The sequence below is a fragment of the Martes martes genome, assembly GCF_963455335.1.
Source record: "Martes martes genome assembly, chromosome: 13".
In the NCBI taxonomy this organism is placed as follows: Eukaryota; Metazoa; Chordata; class Mammalia; order Carnivora; family Mustelidae; genus Martes; species Martes martes.
The window spans coordinates 83,184,861-83,208,002 of NC_137901.1; the positions used below are offsets into that span (position 1 = coordinate 83,184,861).

Sequence of the window (23,142 nt, forward strand, 5' to 3'; positions counted from 1 at the left end):
AGTCAAGACAAAAAGGAAAACCCAATAGGTCACTAATTTTTTGCTATCTCGTTGACTGCAGCCGGTAAGTGTTTTAGCCTAGAAAAACTTTCCCCAGTATTGCATTCTAAATGCTAAGGGGGACCCCAAGCAGGAGATGCCAAGTGACATTATGGATGTCCCCAGCTCAGGTGCTCCCCTGAATCCCTCTCCTGGGAATCGGGCAGAACCAAGGGTAGTTGTATCTGTGTCCTGGAACTGTCAAGGGCCAACAGCTTGAGGGGAAGGTTCAGGGAAGAGGGAGCACAGAAGACTCCCCTTCAAGAACAAATGCTCAAGAAGCCCAATGGCTCTAACTTGGCTAGAGAGGGGCTTTCTAAGCCAGGGTGAGAGGAGGCTGAGTCAACCTTCCATGTACACACAGGTGTAGACACCTGCCAGGCACGCTTTTGAGCCTGATACATAACTCGCTCAGCCACAACCAGGACACTTGGAGGCTTAACCATAGCTCAAGTCCTAGTTCACCCTGGATGGAGCTGAGGTCCAAGGGGACAGAAGAGTCCGAGCATGTTCTCGGACAAGAACCAGAATCAGGGCTGCCCAGAAGGTAGTTAGGCATGGGAGCACCTCCAAAGGAATATACATGTTGGCAACTACCCTTCAGGATCCAAGTTCCATCCCCAAGACCCAGGGCTTGGCTCGAGCCCAGGGCTGGCCCTGTGCATGAGATGAGCGGGGAAGCAGGGGAGAGGAGGGTGACGGTACCTTCTTACAGTCCTCACACACCACACAGGCGGAGCCCAGCATCCCCAGCTGTTCTCCACACAGGATGCAGCGGTTCACCCCATCCCCGGCCACATTCTTCCTCATGTTCTCCAGACGGTCCACCAGGCGCCTGGAAGCAGACCCAGAGTCAGGAGGGCCCTACAGGACCAGGGACCACTGGCATCTCCCATGGTATCAAGCTGAGGTCTCCCTTTTCTGAGTCGTGGGTTCCTGAGTATCCTGAGTATCTGATGGTGACTGCTGGACCCATCCCACACGTAGATGAAATTCTGATACGTGTTCAGACCACTGCAGACCCATGTCCCATATCGCCCATCTCTTCTATTGACCGCGGGCTAAGCACCTGATCTAGACTTTCTGTCTCATGTCACCTCCTCCAGGGAAACTGCCTTCTGAGCTCCAGCTCTGTTGATCTAATTGTCTCCCTGACATCTTCACTTGGATGTCTTCATTGGCAACTCCAAGTTTACTTGCAGCTGCTCGTCATCGTGGGTCTTCTCTATCCCCATCCCTAGCACACCTGCTCCCCTTCCTGGGATGCAGCCGGACCCTGTCCCCCCTCCCCCCACGGGCCAGGTCCCACCTGCGGGCACCATGGGCATGAGAACTGCTGCGAGGCGATTTGGGAATCAGGCTCTTGAAGATCTCCGGCCGCCCTGCCTGGCAGCCACCTGCTGCAGACTCTCCCCACAGGCCCTCCTCGCTCCTGCCATCCCCTCCGAGCGCTCTGACTCCCAGTATTATAAATAGCAGCTCCCTTTGTGCTTCATTCATCAGAGAGCGGCTCTGCCCCGGGAAGAGCCAAGAGCAGCCTGCAGGCCCCCAGAGCCTCCACCGTGACCCAGATGGGACAGAGCTGCTTCGGGAGGCTGGATGCGCAGAGCCAGAGCGGCCCTCTCCTTCCCCCTTCTCCTCTTCCCTCCCTCTCCCTCCCTGTGCTCTCCCTAGAAACTGTTTCTATAGGATGACAGGGGGGGCAGTCACCAGGCATCAGCCCCAGTCTGCGGTCGCAGAACATCCACCTAGAATACCAGTTGCTGGTGTTTACTGAGCACTTCCTATGTGCCAGGTGCAGAGCTAAGCACTTCCCCTGGATCTTCTTAATGAGTCCCTCAGGCAGCACAATACGCTGAGCACTATTCTTGTCCCCATTTTCCAAGTGGGAAAACTGAGGCACAGAGAGGTTAAGTGATTTACACCAGTCACACAGCGGGAGGTGGAGAAAGCTGGGATCCAGACCCAGGCACAGTCTGTCTAGAGTCCCTGTTCTTAACTGTCATTCCACCCAGCCGCTCTGTTCCAGGCATCTTCTTCAACAGTCTGATCTCCACTCTGCTCGACCCCCCTTGCAGTCCCCACAGCCTCAGTCATGGGTAAGCACCAAGTTACACACACCCAGTTATCCTGGCTGGTTCCGTCCCTCTGCCTCTCACTTGCCCAAGCTTGGGACGAGACACCCTGCAGCGCCCCATCGTTTTATTTCCCTGAAAAGCCCTCAATATAGGGTTGAGATATCTGAAGTCTGGCTCTGGGGTTTTGCCTCTCTGGACTTGTTTCCTCATCTGTAAAACAGAAGGTGTCAGGCTGAATCAGCGGTGGTCAAACTATGCTTTATGGCACCCCAGGGTTCCTTAGAGGCAGTTTAGGGGCCACGCACTGGAGTGGTGGGGCAGGGTGATTCTGAGGGCCCAGAAAACCCTACGTCATCCACAGCACGTCTGCATTTATCACTTTTGCGTGTTTAGACTGTTGAATTAGATTTCCTTCGGAAAGCTACAGTTTAAAGCAACAGCCTGAAGCTGTCCAGAGCACGTAAACTTCAGGACGCCTTTCAATATCGCAGAATTATCAAATGTTATGAGACAACGAGGCGAGTTGATGGGAGGTGGGGCATGGTGAATTCATGAGGACACTTTCCTCGTACACATTTTCCTCTTTTACTATTTCTTCCTCTGTCCACTGTCCTAGCCAGGAAATGGTGAGATTTTGTTCTTCTCAATCTAGCAGGGTAAGGCCCCCAGCACAGAGAGGGTGAGAGACTGGCCTGGGGCTGCTCAGCGAGGGCGGGCATCTAGTTCTCTGGGTCAGGAAACCATCGCTGCTTTCCATGAAACCTTTCTGGCTTCCCGCCTCAGGTTAAGCCTCAGGAAGACAGCCCAGACCAGATGACCCAATTCTAAATAAACCACAGTGTGTTCTGCTCAGGAGTCTCAGAGGTTTTCCTGCCTCCCTTGGAAAATCAAGGCCACGGACTCACTCACCGCTTAAACCCACATTCTTAAGCCTCTACCCAGATGCTTGTTGCTTGCACTGTTCACTCCTAAATGCCGAAAGGCCCCATGAACAGGCCTTATACGGGGAGAGTCTCATTAGCTCCTATCAGTACAGCAAATGGCACGGGAAAACAACAGATTTAAGATCATTATTCAGAGGTCTCAGCTCAGGAACCCTTGTTACTCATGAATTTGGCAGAGACCCATAAGGACAGAAACACATGTGGGCTGGGACGAGCACACCTTCCTTCTCTGCTCCAAGATCTTTCCTGCAGCCGGCTCGTGTGGACACCCTCCCTGCAGCCCCCGGTGCTAGGACCTCAGCACAGACAGCTGCCACTGCCAAAGGTCATAAACTTAGCACAGAAACTTTGCAGGAACCTAAATCGAAATTACATCACGGAAGACGGTGGGTCACCGATGGGTCTTTATCCTGGTGATAAAACATTTGGCTTCTTTATCCCAGAAGAAATGTGTGTTCTTACCAGTCTTGGCAGGAGCACCCTGTGTGTACCCCGAGGGATGCCTGCAACCGTCTGTGCATTCAAAAAGGATACGGAAGCATGGAGCCCCGCTTCCTACCTTGTCAGCTATGGGTCTGCAGAAGCCCCCTGAGCAGCCCTTCGGGGGGCCATGCACTGGGGTGTGGAGGGGTGAGGGGGTGCTCTCGAAATTGGATCTGCCTGGGGATCACAGAGGGAGAGCGCTCAGCATGCAGACAGTAATTCTGCGGGATCCAGGCGGGGTCTGGGAATCTGAGTCTCAAGGCGGCTCCCTCTGTGATTCTGATGCTGGTGAATTCCTAGCCACACTGGGGAAGCACTGAAGGAAGAAAGGGAGCAGGAGGGCAACCCGCATGGGAGAATGTCCTCCTTATTATGTTAAAGGAGGAAAAAGACCCCCACCCCAAAACCCAGGATGTCAGGGTGCAAACTGGGGTTTGGAACACATGCAACGAATTTCATGATGTACACTTGACCAAAAAAAAAAAAAAAAAGGAAATCAGAAAGGAAGCACACCCAAATATTCACAGTGAGAATCACTGGGTGGTGGGATTATAAGCAACGTTTATTTCCTTTTTTTTTTTTTTAATTTGCTTCTTTAATGCCTCTGTCTCCCTCCGTCCTCCAGCACCCGATTAGCTGGCCTCCCCATATGCCTCCTTAACCTCCCACCACGAACATGTGTTGCCTTTATTTTAGAAGAGAAAACGCATTTTTGAAGATAGAGAGCCGGGAAGGCAGGGTTAAAAGACGTGGTTTGAATCCTACCCTCTCTCTTCAGTCAATGACCTCAACAAGCCTCTGTTCTCTGGGAGCCCTTTTCCCAGACTTTACTGTGAAGGGGTTAGACGAGGTGAAGCTCAAGTTTCCTCCCACAGGCAGCAGTCAGGGAGTCTCAGAGGCTGAAATGCCACGACTTCCCATGGCGTCTTGAAACAGAAGGTCCCTCCATGTCGAAGAGAAGGCCCTCTCTGCGTCGGCGGCCTGTTCTGTTTGCCTGTCTAATGCCTCCACATTAAGAGTCCAATTAGCTGGACACCGTACGTGCCTGTCACTCTCTAGTTATGTCTTTACATGCCCGATTAACTTTACGACTACCACTCATGCCCTGCGTCCAGGAAACCCATCCATCACCAGGCTGGGCGCTTAAGGGGAGCTGCTGCTTACTCTGTGACGTCTCCCATTTCCCAGGACGCTTCCAGAAGCACCAGAAAGGCTATGTCTCCTTTTCTGGGTCCCAGCGGACCAGCCCTGGAGGTGGCAGGAAGTGGATTCCCAACTTGGTCTGACCTTGCTATCCAAATGGAAGCAGATGGGCTACTCATTCATTTCAGATATTTATGGAGCACTTGCCATGTGCCAAGTAGACAATGAGGACCCAAGAGGGAGCAAAACAGGTGAGTTCCTGCCTGCGTGGAGCTGGCATTATAGAGAGGGCTTGGGCCTTACTGAATTCATCACACAGATCATCATAATCACACTCATAGTAAGTTCTCTGAAGGACAAGTATCAGTGATCAGGAGAAGGCAGAAGAGAGGGACAGGAACCATCAAGAAGGGACCTCAGAGGAAGCGACCATTGAGTTGAGATCTGAGCATAAAGAGGAGCTGACCCAGTAAAGCGGGCGAGAAAAAGCACTTGGAAGAAGAGGAAACAGCATGTGCCAAGGCCCTGTGACACGCTCAGCATGGCTCATGGGCTGGATGGAGGAAGATGAGGCTGGAGGGGTGGGCAGGGCCTGATGCTGGATCTTGATGGGATAGCATCAAGAGGCTTTAGGTAGAGGAGACTCAACATCCCCATTTCGAGACAACAAGTGGACATAAGAATGGAGCCCTTGAGACACTCAGAGCAGTGAGAGTTTCAGATGCAGAAAGAGACAAGTAAGTCCCCAGACTGTCTACATGTGGAGCTGGACCGGGTCTCTGGAAACCAAAGGATTATCCCCTGTGGGTCTAACTCAGTACTGCTAAGAGTACAGTAGCAGGAGGGCTGTGGAATCCTGTTGCCCAATAGCAGGCTCTGGGAAGTTGCCCCATGTGTTAGTTTCCTATTGCTGATGTAACAGTCACTGCAACCTTAATGGCTTAAAGCAACATGTATTTATTACCTTCACGGTTCTGGAGACCAGATGTCTGACAGGGGTTTCACTGGGCTTAAGCCAAGATGCTGGGAGGGCTGTATTCTTTCTCGAGGCTCCGGGAGCAAATCCGTTCCTTTGCCTTTCCCAGTTTCTAGCAGCTGCCTATAGTCCTTGGGTCACGACCCTTCCTCCATCTCCAAAGCCAGCAGTGTAGCATTTTTCAATCTTGCTGTGACTCTGACCCTCCTGCCTCCTTCTTATAGGGACCCATGTGATTACACTGGGTCCACCAGATAATCACCCCATCTTAAGATTCTTAACTTAATCCCATTTGCAAAGTCCCTTTTGCCACAGAAGGTAACAGATCTGTTTACAGGGATTAAGATGTGGACATCTAGGGCTGCGGGGCAGAGGGTCGTTATTCTGCCTACCACACTCACATTCCTGCCCCATCTGCCACCCAGGTCCTATGTCCACCTGACTCACGTCTAATCAGACTTCTGCCCTCCTCTCCAGAGCAAGGTTTGGGCAAAATATCTCTATGCCTCGCTGTGGATGTCAGACAAGCCAAACTTTGGGCTCTCAGGATCCTGAACACCTTCTCCAGGAGCTCATTGTCAACCCCAAGAAAATGCAGAGTCCCTACACACAGGCACACACACACATAGGCATGCACACACTTCCAGAATTTAGAAACAGGCAGTGATGCAGGAATTGGGGTGCCAATTCTGGGGTGAGCTTGCCTGGGTCCCAATTTGGCTTTGCCATTTCCCAGCTCTGGGATCCCCCAACAAAGTAACTTAACCTTTCTGAGCCTCTCTTTTTCATCTGTAAACCAGAGAAAACAAAGTTCTGACCTCCTAGGGTTGTAGCCAAAATAAAGTAAGAGTGTTTTTGTAAAATGCCTGGAACATGATAACTACTCAGTAATGGTTGCTGCTAATTATTTCTTCTGGAAATCTGTGGCTTTTATAACTCCCTGTACCCCAGGAAATCTGTCTTTTGAAAAAGACTTTGAAGGAGCTTCGATGACTAGAAACGGACACGGATGGTCGGTATCCACACAGGTGAACACATTCATCCATGGGCACACCCCTAGAGGCACAGGTCCGCGTGCATCTGTGAGCACACCCGTGCATGCTCACAGACCCGTGAGCGATCATACCTACACGCAGAACGTGCCTTCTCACGCACAGCTCGCAGAAAGCCTAGCCCTGTTTGGCTGCCTTGTGCAGACAAGGACAGAAACCACGTCGAGGGCTGACCCTGACTGTTCCTAAAGCCCGGGCTCCCTCAAAAAGTGCAAACTGGCCTCAGAAACATTCAGGCAACTGCTTCTGTGCTGGAGCGTCTCGATGAGTGTTGGGGAGAAGGCTAGTGGAGCCACAATTACACGGGGAAATAGGCGTAATGTGGCGTGCTGTGGAGACGAGGTACCCTGCCCATGAGGCATGATGGCTTTGCAGGCGAGTCCTCAATCGGGGAGGGAAATGGCAGAAGGCTGGGGCTGCGCCACTGATGGGATGGGGCTGGAGCAGCCGCCTTTAGAGCAGCGGTGGGTTGTGATCACACGCGATTTGTAAAAATTGCGCAAAGTGGGAGAGTGGATGTCATGTTGTCTCCCTCTCTCTCTGGCTCTCCCTCTGTTTTCTCTCTCTCTCTCACACACCATCAATTCCAGATAGTGCTGCTTTTCCCCTCACCCTAATTGCCCAGCGGGGGAGGATATTACTGTTAAGTTTATTAAACTTGGCGTTTTCTCAAGTCAGTATCAGATCCTCTGCTGTGAACGGGGACATGGCTGCTCTGATGATGGCCGGCCTGAGTCTCCATGGCCAAGGTCTCCCAGGAGCCTGTCCTTAAATGACCGAGCTGCTCTATCATGAAGCCGTTCGGCTGGCATGCGGGACGTGAGCATTTCAGACTCATTAATTCTCCCTGTTGTTTATTGCTGTCGACACCTGGGGAGCTGTAGATCCTAATTTCTCTCGTTGATGGATTGGGGAATGGGATTCTGGCTCAGGCCTCAGCTCTTTGGGGAGAGGGTCACCTCAGCTCAGAGCTGGAGTTAGGGAGCCAAGAGATAAAGACTGCTGGAGAGTTCGGCAGAGCTAAGGTAAGTCTGTCAATGCCAGGCAAGGAGCTGGGTCATTATAAACCCAGCGATAGTCACGGTTACCAGGTGCTGTGCTAAGTACTCCATATGCACTGTTTCTTTCTTTCTTTGAAGATTTTTTTAATTTATTTGAGGGGGTGGAAGGGTAGAGGGAGAGAAAGTCCCAAGCAGACTCCTCACCAGGTGCAGAGCCTGATGCCAGGCTCGATCTCATGACCCCAAAATCACGACCCAAGCCGAAACCAAGAGTCGGAAACCGAACCGAGTGCGCCACCCAGGAGCCCCACATGCATTGTTTTCCTTAGGCCATCTACAATGCAGCTCCATAATTCATCCCCATTTTACAGATGGGGAACCGAGGCACATAGGGTGTGCGAGGGGCAGAGATGGCGCCGGAGGCTAGGTCTAGCTGCCCAGACGTTGTTGCCCCCTGTAGAAGAATAAAGTCTTTGTTTCACTGTAGTGTTTAGGGCTAGAACTCCTTCTAATCCCTCCTCCAGCCTGGCCTCAAGCCAGGGGTGGGAGGGAGAGGACAAGGGTCATTGTCGTGGAGAGACAAGAACTGTCCCACTGAAGGAAGAAGTGTGTGAGACAGAACCGGTTAGCCTGAGTGAAGATGCAAGACACCCTGTAAATTCTTGACGTCCCTAATTCCCTTAACTCACTTGTCAATTTGCCTTCCCTCCCTGTACCCCAGAAGGCAACAGGATAAAATAGAGAGACAGATTCAAGTTCAAAAGCCTGGTTTGGCCCTATAAAGGCTGTGCACCCCCGAGCAAGTGTCTGAACCTCACCGAGCTTCGGGTTTCTTCAGCCGTATGGCAAGGACAACAATCTGTCTCTCAATGAGGACATTAAGGAGGTAAAAGGATGTCTAACATATTTGGAAGGCCCTAGCACAGTGCTTGGCAAATAAATACTTGCTTTTCTACAGAACAGCAGAGTAAGACTCTGGCCCTGGAGCCAGCCTGCGTGGGGGTCATAATCCCAGTTCTATTGCTTTTAACCGTGTGATCCTGGGCAAGTTGCTTAACCACTCCGTGCCTCAATTTCCTCATCTGTAAAATGGGAATGATGATAATGTGGCCTCATGCATAGGACTGTTACGAAAATTACATAAAGGAATCTATATAAAGCTTCGAGCACAGGGCTGGCACGTGGGGCTTTGTAAGAGTGAGCTACTGTTTTATTTCCCTAGACGTGGAGCATGGTACCAGGAAAATTCTCAAGTCTGTTTCTTCTTCCTTTAGTGAACCACTGACAAAAGGGCTAGAGCAGTGGTTCTCAGCAGGGAGCGTGTGGCAATGGATGGAGACACCTGGGGTTGTCCTAGCTGGGTGGAGGGTTACTAGAGGCATCTAGTGGGTGGAGGCCAGGAACGCTGCTAAAAAAAAAATCACCTACAATGTCCAGAACAGTATACATCACAAAGAATGATCTGTCCTCAAATGCACATAGTATGACAGCTGAAAAACCCCAGGTTGGAGGGACTCGGAGACCCCATGGTCCAACTCCCCATTTTACAGATAAGGTCCAGAAAGCGGTGAGGTCAAAGTGATTCAGTGAGAGGCTTAGGGTTTAGGATTCATTCAGCACAGACTATCCCTCCAACACATATTCATTTGTTCTCCGTTTTATGCCAGACACCGGGCTACTTAAGGAGTTAAGAAGACTTTCATGCTCATCTTGTACAAACAGGCTGCATAAAGTATTAATGTGAGAGGACATTAGAAACCATTGATCTAATGCCTGGGGACACTGAGGTTCTATCCCTCAGTGATTCTTAACATAGGAGGGTTCAGAGCTCTCCCAGCCCCCACCAAGTCTGGTGAAATCTATTATATTTCTTCTCAAAAAAATACACAGACACATGCACAAATGCTTCCGAACCCCTGAATCCTATTTACAGAACACTTAGGACTCGGTCAAAAAAAAAAAAAAAAAAAAGGTCACAGCGTGGGGGGTGGTCTTCCTTTTGAAAGAGGAGAGCATCATCTGGCTTACTGTCAGCATATCAACCTAAATCAATGTACCAAGGTTACACGTCTTATTACTCACTTCTCCCTCTGTCCACATTTTGGTAAAATTCTGTGCCAAAAACATAGGAGATGATGGAACTGAGATGGGGAAGTGACAGAATCCCACAGAGCCCGTCAACCACAGGTCTCCCTGTGTCTCTCTGCCTTCCTCCTCCATCACAGCGTCTGGACACCAAGGTTAATGACAAATCCTAATTACTTTTTGGGGCCCATCTGTTTAGGGAAAATGACCTCAGATGGAAGCCACCCGGCTACCCATCCCTTGGCACAGGCAGGATATGTGAGCCAATGCCTTTGAGAGGCTCTGGACAGAAAGAAATGTGAGGACGCAGAGGGGCCTGCCAGTTGGTAAAAACAAAACAAAAACCACCAACAGATTTTCCTAGGCAAATGTTTAACTGCAGAGTCAATGCATTGAAAAGTCCGGTGGACACCCTATGGGTGTCTGACCAACTCACAAATGTCCTTCTTACCCTTAGCAGCCACGCTGGTGTGACCTGGCACCCCTGGTATGAGAGATGGGTGACCCGATCGGACTTCCTTCTCTAGGAATGGGGAGTGAGGCTATAAAAACCAAGCAGGGAGAAAAGAAACTTTCCTGAGGCCAGGCTGTGTTCCTGCCCCTGGGTCCCCTGAGATAGCTCCCAATCCTTATATTAAACTCGCCTTTTTGCATATGGCTGTAGAGTCTCCAAAGATGGCCACCGTTAACGCCATCCTTCCCTGGGCACCTAAGTCGTTCTTCCAGAAGGAGAAGGGACCTATTTCCCCTCTCAAAGAGAACGTGGAGGGGTGATGCGCCACCAGTTCCAGACCCAGCTGCGAAGAATCCTAGCAACTTCCATCTTTGCTCTCTTGGGATCCCACTGCCATGTAAAGCTCAGGCCAGATTACGGAAAGGGCAGAGATCCCACAGAAAGGCTGGGCCACAGAGAGAGCACCAAAGCACAGACATAGGAGCTGAGCTTTTGTGGCCCTCCCAGTGCAGCCCGGCCACCAGCTGAATGCAGCCAAGTGACCCCGGCCCATGCTGCATGGAGCAGAAAACCCACCCAGCAGAGCCCTGTCCGAGTGCTCAACCCACAGGATCATGAGGCATCACAACTGCTGTTGCTTCGAGTCCCTAAGTTCCAGGTGACTGTTATAGAACAGTTATAGAACAAGAGATGACTCAAGCAATCTCCCTGGAATTCATTTCCTTTCCTGCAAAGAGCATTCAGGGTGTGAAAAATAAACTCTGCTATCCCACTCAGCACCTCAGTAAGGAATGTGGGGGCAAAAGGAGGCTGTTTAATGAGTTTCCCTGCTGGCCATCATCTCTTCCCTGCAGGGATGCTGAAGAGAGCAGAGCTGGGTTGTAGGCTGAGCGGTGAAGCAAGGTTTGGACACCCCTCCCCCGCTTCCCACCATCCCTCTCCCCCACACCCCCCAACCCCCGCAGGACAGAAGCAAAGAGGCATCTGGGAGAGACGCAGCTCTTGCCTGATGCTTGCCTGGGGTTCCCTGGGCTGGCCAGCTCTAGCCAAAGCGCCCCAGGGAGGGAGGGCCTCCTGGGAGGCCTGAGGGCAATTCTTCCCCAGGTCTCTGAGAGCCATGGGAACATGCAGTACCGGCAGATCTAGAGGTTCAAACTGGTGAACGAGAACTTGAAGAAACCACTAGGCCAGCCCCCAAAGGGCTCCGGCTTCTAGTCGCACAGTGTCCCCCGCCACCCCTGAGCTTTTAAAATTTCCATGTTCCTCAGAGTCTAAGAACTTGGGGCCAGGCCTTTAGGAAAGACACCTAAGAATTAAAAGCAAAATGCTGGAGGTCAGCCAGACAGGAATGTATACCTTGGCTCTATGTGACCTTGGGCAAGTGACCTTGGGCCAATCACCTCTCTGAGCCTGTTTCCTCACCTGCAAAAGGAGGACAATAGTAACACCTACTCAACAAGGTTGAGAGGCGCAGTTAAAGAGTTAATCCATAGGAAGTTTTGGATTCAGTGTTTGGCACATAGTAAATGCTCAGTAAATGGTACCTAGTATGATGACGATCATTTATGATGTTGGCTTTCCCTCAGTTAATAGGAAAGAAGCTTCCACATCACAGAGCTGGTGTGAACCCGAAAAGATTCTCAGATACATCTGCATTTTTAACAGTTAGAAGGAGCACATTAGCTCTGAGAGGGCCAGCCAACAGCCTGGTGCGGGGTCCTCCATCAGACACACCCAGCTATTCTCAGGATCCTGAGAATCAGCCTGACTTGCCTTATTAGATGGGGGGGTGGGGAGCGGTACTGAGCCCCCAAAGGGTCACTGACTGAAAGCCCCAGGTTCGGAAGTAGGAGCCCTGATGGCACCCCGTTCTGAGCCTTGTTCTGTGTCTGATGTGTCATCTTGCTTTTATCCGACTCCGCTCTGATCTCTTCCCAGGGAAGCATGGAGGGAACAGGAATGAGGGCAGGTTTGAGATTGTAAGACACAAAGCACACTGGGCTTGCCTCTGGCAACGCTACCAGCAGGCACCGGCTGCTAGAACAGTGTAGGAGAAGAGCCACAGCCAGAATCCCGCAGCACTGTCCTCCCCCACTCTGGCAGAAAGCACACCATCTCAGCAAAGGGACACTCTGTCATCAAAGGGCTTGGCCCCAGCCTCCCTGGAAGCCTCTCAAATTCCCTTTAGGGAAGCCAGGGCTGCTGGAATTCTAGGGCTTGCCAAACAGGAGTCTCAGGGCATGATTCTAGAACGGAGGCCTTGGCCAGGGTCAAAAACTGAGCTTCCTTAACAAATTCATCTTTAAAGGACCACTACCCTTTATGGAGCGTGGGGCTGTGCCAGGCACTATGATAACCCTTTGCACCCTAATTAAACACTCACTAAGAGTGATTCAGTGAGAGGCTTAAAATTGTCCCCATTTTACAGATGAGGAAACTGAGGCACAGAGAGGTTAAAGTGGCTTACCTAAGGTCACACAGAGGGGATATGGGAGAGCTGGAATTTGAACCTAGGTATCTCTGACTCGGGAGCCCCAGGAATTAACCACTGTGCTAGAATGTTCTACCACACCCTCAAGCTAGTTGGGGCAATATGATAAGACACAGAGGACAAGGTAGGGAACCCATCTATCCTGCTCTAGAAGGCTCAAGCTAGAATCTGGTCTGCCCAGAGGCACCACCATAACTTTTCCCCCAGAGGAAGCCCACATGCCATGTTTGTACAACACGGCTGTAGCCCTAGCCACAGTTGATTGGATGAGAGACAGCCCCTGACATAAGCCAGCCAATCAGAGCGCCTTCCCTGGGAATTGGCACCCTCTTGGCCACAGGGTATATTATGTTTAAAGTAACTGGGGGCAGCACAGTCTGCCATGTTCACTCACTCATTGAACAAATTATTTTACAGCACCCCTACTATGTTGTAGGCCCTGAGAATTCACTAGTGAACCAAACAGGCAAAAAAAAAAAAACAAAAAAAAAAAACCCACCTCTACCCTCAGTAATCTTACAATCTGACAGGGAGATATACAATAGTCAAACTAATTATGCAAAATAGGAACGATGTTATCTGGTGGTAAGTGCTACGGCAGAAAAGGGCTGAGAGGAGTTTTGCTCTTAAGCGTTTACCCTTATTACTGATATCCCTCACTTCAAAAGGCTGAGGCCCATTGTTGGGTGAAGTGAACAGACACACACACACACACACACACATACTCTCACACACTCACTCACACTCACAGACCTCCTGCCTGCAGAACTCCCCACTCTTGGTATATCTTTTAAAGAGGAAAATAAGAATGCAAGCCCACAAGCATGACCCGGCAGACCTATCCCTTCAGCAGCCTCTGGCGTAAGTAGACAGAGGGTGGAGGGTGATGTTGACACTGGCCGTAGCAGGTGTCTGTCGTCTGTCAGCAGTAGTCCCCATCCCACCCCGGGTAAAATGATCTGCAGAGGCTCAGACCAAAAGCACCAACTTCCACTTTCTGTCCAAGACCCACGTTCACCCCAGCTGAGAGTGTGTGTGCAGACCTAAACGGGCACCTCAGTGCCCACACCAGTTGTGAGCCACTGGCAAAGGCTGCCCCTGGCAGAAGGGGCCTGGGGAGGAGGCTGCAGAGGAGGGGGTCCATTTGAGATCCTGGTCTGGGAGGACCCTCTGGGGGCCTGGCATCCTGACCATTATGCCAAGGGCCCCCCCATACACATATCCTCCCTTCATCCCCCCTCCCCACCCCCACGGTCACCCCCATTTCCCCCATTCCTCCCTTTGTAAGAGCACCCACATACTGCTCCCTCCCTAACCGTGGCCTCCCTCAATGATATTGTCACTCTCTGACACACATGTCACATGGCCTCCTTGTATCCCTTGCTTCTCTCTCATATACATTTTGAAAAGCTCTGTCCTCCAAACTCTACTTTTCCCCTCCTTCTTTCCATTTATGAAAATGAAGTGTCCCTGGGGTCTGGGAAGTGTATGTGCATCATCACACCTACTGTTTACAACAGCCCTGTGAGATAGACTGTCGTGTACCCCACTGGACCAGCATGTGAACAGGGGCTCAGAGAGGTTAGGCATCATGCTGGGGAACCACAGCGGGCAAGCGGGGAGCTGGGATGAACCGCGCCCCCTGCCATTCTTGGAGTCCAGATCCACCAGGTTAACCTCTGCCGCCTCCCTTTCATGCTGTCTCCCTGTTTCAGGATCCATTTCTGTTGTTGTCTTATATAAATTCATTGCACATGTGCTGTTTGACATACCATCCCTAGACAGACACTCCCCTCCTTACCTCTCCCTTGGCTGTACATTCTGGCCTACCATGCTTCTAGAACATATTTCTATGTAGCTGAGATCGGCCCAGGTGCCCTGTGCTCACAACTACAGACCCCCAGGCTCCAATGACATCCTCCCACCACCCTTTCAGAGCTCCCCTTCTGTAAGGCATCCCCAGCCATGAAGCTCCCTCCCTAGCCAGTCCCCAGCTCATCCTCTCTCCTCCTTCCTGAGCTCTCCCACCTCATGCCACAAGGATTCCAGTCCTGCCGGGGGCCAGACAGGGGGCAGTGGGCATGGTGGGGGGAGGGGCGACATCCCGGGGCAGTCCGCCCCACCCCAGCACACCCCTCAGCAGCACGGTCTGCTGGCCCTCAGGCCTCTGGGGCTCTCCATGTGGATGGGAAGTGTCGGGCCTCACCCGATTCGCTCCTGCTCCATTTCTTCCATTTTCTCAGCTCGAGCGATGACTCTGTTGATGATTTCCTTCTCCTCATCTGTCAGCTCTTCCTGCTTCCTCTGTCTTTCGGGCTGACCGCTGGGATGGACGGACCAGCCTGCCTGCAGCCTGAAAGGTAATACAGGGAGGCGTGAGACCGCAGAGGTGCCCAGCAGGAAGCAGGCAGTGGTGGTTAGGCTCTGCTCCCTGGGGCCTGGAAAACCTCAATTCAAATCCCCACAGGGAAACTCGCTGGCTGGGAGATGAGCCTCAGTTTGCTCATCTATACAATGGGACACACTTTCCTCCCTCACAGGGTTCTTAGGAATTTATTTCTACTAAGCACTTAGCACGTGGTAGACACTCTGTGAGCAGCGTCTGCAGGATGCTCATTAGAACTGAGAGTAAGCGTGTTCTCAGGAGAAGAATCCAGAATAGGAGACTCTACAGCTGGAGTGGCAACAATTCCAGGAGGGTGGTCAGAGGCCCGGGGTCCCAGATTGACCCACCTCCTGCCTAGCACAGATGTTCTGTTTGGGCTACAATTTATTTCTTCTATAAATTGGATGTAATTGCCAAATGGGTTTACAAAAAGCTCTTCATTTCACATCAACATCCAGATTTCCAGCCTCGAAATCTCCTGTAGCATTTTGCGTTCCAAAATGTACTTTTCTTGGCCCTTTTTAAAAATTTTTTAAAGCCAACACTGACATAGCGTTCACTGGGTGCCCACATGACCTCATGTCACCTTCACATGATCTCTACAGGGCAGGGGTTGTTCCTGTCTGCTTACTGGTGAGGAGACTTGAATATGGAGAAAGGAGACCACTTGCCCACAGTCACATGGCTGGAAGGTGGCAGAGTGGAATTCTGAGCCGGGCAGGCAGCTCACTTAACCTCCACAGTACGGAGGGAATCCAAAGGCCTCCCCACACAGCCCCGGTGGGGGCACAGCGGATCAGAGGCTGCCGGGTGGGGAGCTGATGCTGTGGTCTATGGCAAATTATAATCATCTCTGCTAATAAGATGGTCCCTGCCCCGTGGCACTGAGGCACACCCCCTGAGTGGAACGCAAGGTTAACCACCACTAGAAATGCTTGTCCCTGCAAGGGAAAAAAACCAGTAAGCAGGAATCCTCTGAAGCCAGCACCCCATTAGCTGTCAGCCTCTATTATTTCCACTGCTCTAATCACATCAGCAGGCATGAAATTGCCTTTTGACACTCAAAGTTGGAAATTAAAAGCCCCATCTTCCTCCCTCCCCTTGGCTTCTCCTCCATCTTCCCACTCTTAGCTGATTTGTTCTTAAGAGAGGAGAAGGAAGAGCCCAAAAGCGAAGAGAGACAGATGTCTAGGGGCAGACCTTACTGAGAAAGGGAAGGAAGGGGTGGCCTGTGGAAATTCCTCATGGAAATACACCTCGTGTTGCAGCAAGGGTCTCTGGGGATGAGCAATCTCGAAATTGCTCGGACCACGCTGCTCAAACCCTCCCAGGGCTTCTCACTGATTTTGAACAACACCCAGAACTTCATAGCTGCAGTGGGAGCATGACATTGTGTATATGATAAATGTCACTGAATCGTGTACTTTTAAATGGTTAATGTTATGTTACTGTGTGAATTCTACCTTAATGCTCTAAAAGATTTTGCCCATCTGCAAGATCCTACCCCATCTGTCCTTAACCTGCCTCTCCATCCTTATGGCCTCTTGCTTTCCCTCATCCCTACAGTCAGCTGCACTGGCCTCTCTGCTCATTTCTGAACACTGAACCCTTGTTCTCACCTCAGGGCCTTTGCACTTGCTGTTCCCCCTGCTGGGAAAACTTATTTCCATGGACCTTTCCAGGGCCGGCTCCTTCTCATTATTGAGGCCTCAGTTCAAACAGCAGCTTCTCAGAGAGGCCTTCCTCGATCTCCCACCACCCAGATTTACTTTCCTCATGTCACCTATCATTAACTGAAATTACTTTTGGAAAAATTTTTGTTGTTTACCTGTTTAGTGCATCTCTCTACCCCCCTGCCCCCCAACAATGTTGGTTCCAGGAGGGCAGGGGCCTTGTCTGGCTCTGGACCAGTTGTATTTAGAATTGTGTCTGAAAGCCCAGAAGGATTTTGAATAAGACATGGTCCCTTGTGGCCCAAAGAGGTGTTAAATGTCTAATCAAAAGTGTGATCCACAGGGAGACCCAAGCAGTGGAACCTGGTCAGTATAGGGGACGAAGGACAGCTCCCTGGGAAGTGACAGCCACGTGAAGACGTCGACGAGGATCTACTGTGATGTCGGTGAAGCTTATATTTGAGACCACTGGTTGCACAGCCAGCTTCTCAGACCCCAAGAAAGGCATTAGCAATGGCTGAGTGGTTGAAAAATTTGCAAAAGCAAGTTATTTTTGTCTTTGTTATCTTAAAGAGGGCCCCTTCACTGATATAAGCTTCGGGCCCCGCAGCAGAGCTAGGGCTCCTGCGGAGACCTCAGAGCTCAGCTGAAATCCACAAGGGCATGGCAGAGGAAGAGACCAGGCCTGGCAGAGGGAATAAATGGTCTTTGCAAAGGCGTGGAGTTGAGGAGGCAGGAGGAATGCCCAAGGAGGTGAAGAGCCATGGGGTAGTCCACCTGCAAGATGGTCCCCTAGGACCACTGCCTCCTGGTATTTACACTGACTCCCGGCTGGTCCTGTGTGGCCAGCAAAATACAGTGGACGTGGCAGTGTGTGACTTCCAAGGCTGGGTCATAAGAGACACTGCGGCCTCTGCCTTGCTGTCTTGGGTCATCTGCCCGGAGAGAAGCCAGGTGCCATGTCATGAGGACGTGTAAACATCCCGGTGGAGAAGCCCACATGCAAGGGATCGGAGGACCCCCAGTCACAGCCAGTGCCAACTCGACTGCTACATGATGCTCCAGCCCCTGGTGATCCCTGGGATGCCTGCAGCCCAGCGGGCATGTGACTACAGCTGCACGAAGAGCCCTGTGCCAGAAGCACCCTGAGGCCACCCTCAAACAGAAACTGTGAGATGTGACAAGTGGTTTCTGTTGTCTTGAGCCACTAAGTTGGAGGTGATTTGGTGTGCAGCATTAAATAACTGGAAAAACCCGGCTGGAGGACAGAGACAGAGGGGCATAAAGACCCATCTACAGTGTCAGTATACAATTTCCATTGCTGCATAATGAGTTGTTACAAACTCAGGGGCTTAAAACAACACATATGTACTATCTCATGGTTTCCGTGTCTGTCCAGGCACGGCTCAGCTGGGTCCTCTGCTTGGCATCTCATGAGGCTGCAGTGTGGTGTTGGCTGGGCTGTGTTCTCATCTGGAGGCTTGACTGGGGAAGAATCTGCTTCCAGGCAAATTCGGGTTGTTGGCAGCTTCCTTGCAGCTGCCTGGACTGAGGGCCTGGATTTTTGTTAGTTATAGTCAAGAGGCCACCCCTGGGTCCTGGAGGCAATCTGCAATTCCTAACCTGGTGGGATTCTCCAGCTTCATCCTGTGGGCTGCTTGCTTCAAATACGCCCAGTGAATCTAGCTTCTATCAACTGAGAGTCTTATATAACATAACGTAATCGAGAGGGACATCAGGTCCCTTTGCTGTATTCTGTAGGTTAGAAACAGGTCCCAGGTCCCCAGACTCAAGGTGAGGGATTACACAAAGTCATGAATACCAGAGGTGGAGACCATTGGCTGTCTGCCTTACTTGAATGCTCCCCACAACAGAGACCTCACTCTCTTATAAGGAGTCTCTGATGTTGTGTTAAAAATATCTCCTTACAGTGTGCTAACATCCCTTCATCTGCTGCTTCTTCCCATTATTTTTAAAGGACACACTGGACTGCCGCATAAGAAAGACCAGTCATCCTTCCCAAAGAGCCTTAGTCACAACCTGATTCGGCCACCTCCCCATATCCCTCTGGCCTCCCACGGAAATGGATGTCTCAATTGTCCCTATTCTTCCCTCCTTTGTCCCCATTTTTTTTCCTTCCTCCTCTTCTGATCTCTTTCTGCTTACTTCCTGCCTTTACAAAGCATCTCAGTGACCAAAACAGAGCATAGGTGAGATGCTGGGCTGTGTACCCAGTGAAAACCCCTGCGAGGACATGTTCCTGCAGCTCACGGTCTGGTCATAGACAGGGTCAGCCAGGGGCTTGATGTGAGACTGATTCCTCTCACCCCAACACACAGCTTGCTGGGGTCCATGTGCACAGGAAACAGGTGCTGCTGGACATACCTGGCTCCAGAAACACAAGCAGGGATGGGGGTCCCTGACAGGGCCCACCTGAGACTTCTGCCTCCATCTGCAGACAAGCAGAAGGTCTGCTGGAGGCTGCCAGCATCTCTCCAAACCCTTCTCCCATTCTCGGCTCCAAAACATGCAGTTGACAAACAGCTCATTCAGTGTTTGAAAATGTCACCAACTGCTCTCTGTGGGGGACTCGCAAGCCTCCTGTGGATTTTCATGTTTTAATTCCAAAAGCAAAAGAGGGAAACGAGATGGTGTTTCAAACCAAAGCCTTTGCTCTCAAGGGAGAGACTGGGTCTGTCTGGGTCTCCCCATGATATGCTGGGGAGCACTGTGAACATGGGACCCTCGAGAATGCTCCCATGACAGGACAGTGGCTCCCTTGCCAAGAGCCTCTGGGCAGGGGATTGTAGCTCCACATCCTGAAGACCAGAGTCTAGTGTTGGGAACCTATCCAAGACCAAAGCTAGAGACCCAAATGCTGCTTCTTCGAACAAGTTACTCATAACCTCGTATCCAAGCCAGAAAATATCCAGAGGGCCACTGCCAGCCAACATGAACTCTTGCTGAGCAGGTAGAGTTCAAGGTCGTAATCCTGGGTCAGCTGCATATAAGCAGGCTATATATGGGGGCTCTGCACTGCTCTGAATATCAGTTTCTGGATCTATTAAAATGGGAATGATATAATTTCTGTTTCCTGTAGGGACCCTGAGAGGTTACTCTGGACCCTTAAAGGCCGTATGAGGGGAGACCTGGCTCACTGGCTGAGACAGGGAAGAGAAGAGCCCAGCCTGTCTCTGCTCTGATCCACATACTTAAGACAATGCTTCCTGGAGAAATGAATGATTGCTGCCTCCTGGTCCTCCCAAACTGTCCTCAGCAGTTCCCTGGAGAGATCTCAAGGGCTGCAGAGGAGTGGGAGAGACAGGGACAGAGTAGGCAGTTAACTTGGCTCTCCATCCTTACTCAGCTGGGTTCTCAAAGCAGAATCCCAAAGAAGAAGAAGAAAAAGAGGGGGGGGAGGGGGAGAAGAAGAAGAAGAAGAAGAAGAAGAAGAAGAAGAAGAAGAAGAAGAAGAAGAAGAAGAAGAAAAGAAAGAAGAAAAAGAAAAAATTTTTAAAGAACTTAATGTTTAATAAACATGAAATATGGTTTATTGCATTGATGACCTCAATACTTCACCCTCCCAAATATCCATGCTCTTTGCCATGTGAATTTCAACTCACTCTCACCAGTTAGTCTATTTCCCTGCCAGTGAATCCTTCCCAGACTTACAACTTGCTGCAGCCAATAAAATGCAGGGGGGTGGTGATGTGCCCCTCTGCTGAGGCTGAGCCTGAGCAAGTCTCCTGTGTTTCTGCTTCCTCCCTTACACCTCTGCTGTGAGCGCAGCAAGCCCAGGACAGAGTGCTGGAGGATGAGAAGCATGTGGAACAGAGCTGAGCCATTGCAGCCAGGACTGTCCTAGATCAGCCAACCCTCTGATGCATAAGCAAGCCGAGGCAGGACCAGCAAGGCCACCAGCCAAGCCCAGGACCCTGGGAATAAATAACTATGGTTCTATGCCTCTCAGTTTTAAGATGGCTTGTCACACAGCAAAAGCTAACCAATACACTCTCCGCTATGGCGACCACACACTAAAGCGAAGCCTGTTAGAGCCACTATATTTATTTTATGGTTTGGTATTATTTGAAATGACCAGTTGCATGAATGTCTCTATCTTATGTTGAGTGCTTTCAGCCACTAAAGGCTCTCCTCTCATCTGTCTTACATATTTAGCTTCTGAATTAAGTTTATTCAAAGAAAGAGTTTCACTGCTAACAGAAAGTTTGAAGATCACTGCAGCTGCCCGGCTCCTTTTCCAGCTGACTGATGCTCCAAGGAGACCAGGGACTTAATGAGTAGCATGTGTGACACAGAAACTCAAGAAACTGGCATCCTGGCATGCCTCATCGGCCACCTGAATGCACCTGCCCAGGTGAGTCTGGAGAAGGTCCGAAGGAGCCCTCGCCCCACAGTCAATAGCCACGGCACCCAAAGCAAGGAAGGAAATCTGTCCTGACTCTTGGTGGCAGCCCCTGAGTGACACCTGTCACTCCCTAAAATCCTGCAAAGACCAAACTCCCTCCTCCCTTTGGCCTCCCACCTCCATTCTTCATTTCACGCACACAATAGTCACATAATAAATACCCACCAGATGTCTCTATTAATAAATTATAATTCCCAAAAAGAGTGGGATGATGGAAGGGCTGTCGGGGCACGAAGGCTCTGAAGCATTAAATAGCAGCGGTATGTAGAAAATTAATCCTTTTTCTTTCCTTTCTTCTTCTCCACCCTCCTTCCCCCCAGGATGCCAATAGAGGCAGGTGTCAGCAGGAAGTCACTTTCCAGCTCAGTGAATGAGGTTTTAATGAATCCGGGAGGAAAGGATGGGGAAGGAGAGGCTGCTTCACCACAAAACAGTTTATATACGCCCTGCTGGCATAAAGGCCCTATTGGATGAAATTTACCCCTAGCAGACTAAAGGGGGTGCGGAAGGGATGCTGTGGCTCCCCCACCCCCTTCAGAATGCTAAAGGGGATCTCAGGGCTCCTGCTAATCTTTTAAGTCATACTGAGATCTATTCACTTCCTCTAAATTTCCACACTACCTCTCTTATTTGGACTTTGCACCTGCTGTTCCCCTACCTGGAACTCCTTTATCTCTTCTCCATCTTGTTCCCCTGCCACCTGGTCTCAGTTTACATGTCACTTCTTCCAGGAACTCTCCCATCATGACTGCCAAGTCTGGGCTGGGTTCCTCTCCTTGTGTTCCCATGGCCCACTGTGATTCTGCTATTGTATCTCCTTGCATGCTTGTGTATTTGTTGCCGACTGGCTGTTTATTTGTTGGTAGACCCCACAAGATACATACTCTTACTCTGGCTATCGCTGTATCCCTGGGGCTTAGCACAGTGTCTGGTACTTGGTAAGCACTTGGTGAGTATTTGTTAATGAAGGAAGGGAGGGGAGAGGGAAGGGGTGAAGGAAGGAGGGAAAGAGAATGAACATACCCTACCTTTCGATTTTCAGCCCTCAGGGAGACTCCAAGAGCCTTGGCACCCTCTGGAGTCCAGAATTTCTCTCTCTGGGGATGTCCGTATTTATGACCTGACAATGTCTCAGCATCTCTCCCTGGATGTCTGAATAATATACTCACGACATTCATAAAAAGCTGATCTCATCAGGCCAGGGTCTTACCAGCCAACAACAGAAACTGCAGAACATTCAAATGGTCTTTAGTGATCAGCTTGTCCAAAGCCCACAATGGACAGATAGGGAGGGAGGGTCGGAGTTGGGGAAAGAATTTCCCTGGTTCACCTAGTTAAATATTTATCAGCATTAAGAAAAGCTTTAAGGATTCTGGGCCTGATGATGTGGTCACTTGGGACCAAAAAAGCTGAAATTATGCCAGTGCTATATATATACATGCATATGTGTATATATATAATATCCAGATGTATGGTATATACAGGTATAAATATAATATATATATTACAATGCAAGGTATATATACAACATGTGTGTGTGTGCATGTGTACGTGTGTATACATATGTGTAAACACACCATGTATATATACACAAAGGTCAGGAAAGGTTGTAATTCATACATCTCTCTGACTTTGCTTGGTGGTTTCCAGTTTACAAAGCTTTCCTGTACAGCTCATTTGATCCGACCCGCAGAGGGAAGAGGAGCAGGGTAAGCAGACCCATTTACAAAGGAGGGAGCCAGGAAGCAAGGAGGTGAAGGGCATGGCTCAAGGCCACACTGAAACTGAGTACCAGAGCAGGACTCAGACCTAGGTTTTCTGATGCCAGGCCGGGTCCTCTGCCGCTGGCTCTGTGATAACTTCCCCATCTTAGGGAGGGTAAAAACGGCTTTCCAGAGCTTCTCAATGTGC

At 50.5% G+C, this 23,142-nt stretch overlaps 1 protein-coding gene across 2 annotated transcripts in view; it reads right to left on the minus strand.

Annotated features, from left to right (window-relative positions):
- RPH3A (rabphilin 3A) overlaps positions 1 to 23,142 on the minus strand; it is a gene marked incomplete at both ends in the record, with an annotated part of 65,285 nt that overhangs the window by 37,281 nt on the left and 4,862 nt on the right. For both annotated transcript variants that reach the window (XM_080821971.1, XM_080821970.1), the window contains 2 exons: positions 745 to 874; positions 14,953 to 15,099. In XM_080821971.1, the coding sequence (XP_080678097.1) occupies positions 745 to 874; positions 14,953 to 15,099 (277 nt within the window). The remainder of the gene's footprint in view (positions 1 to 744; positions 875 to 14,952; positions 15,100 to 23,142) is intronic.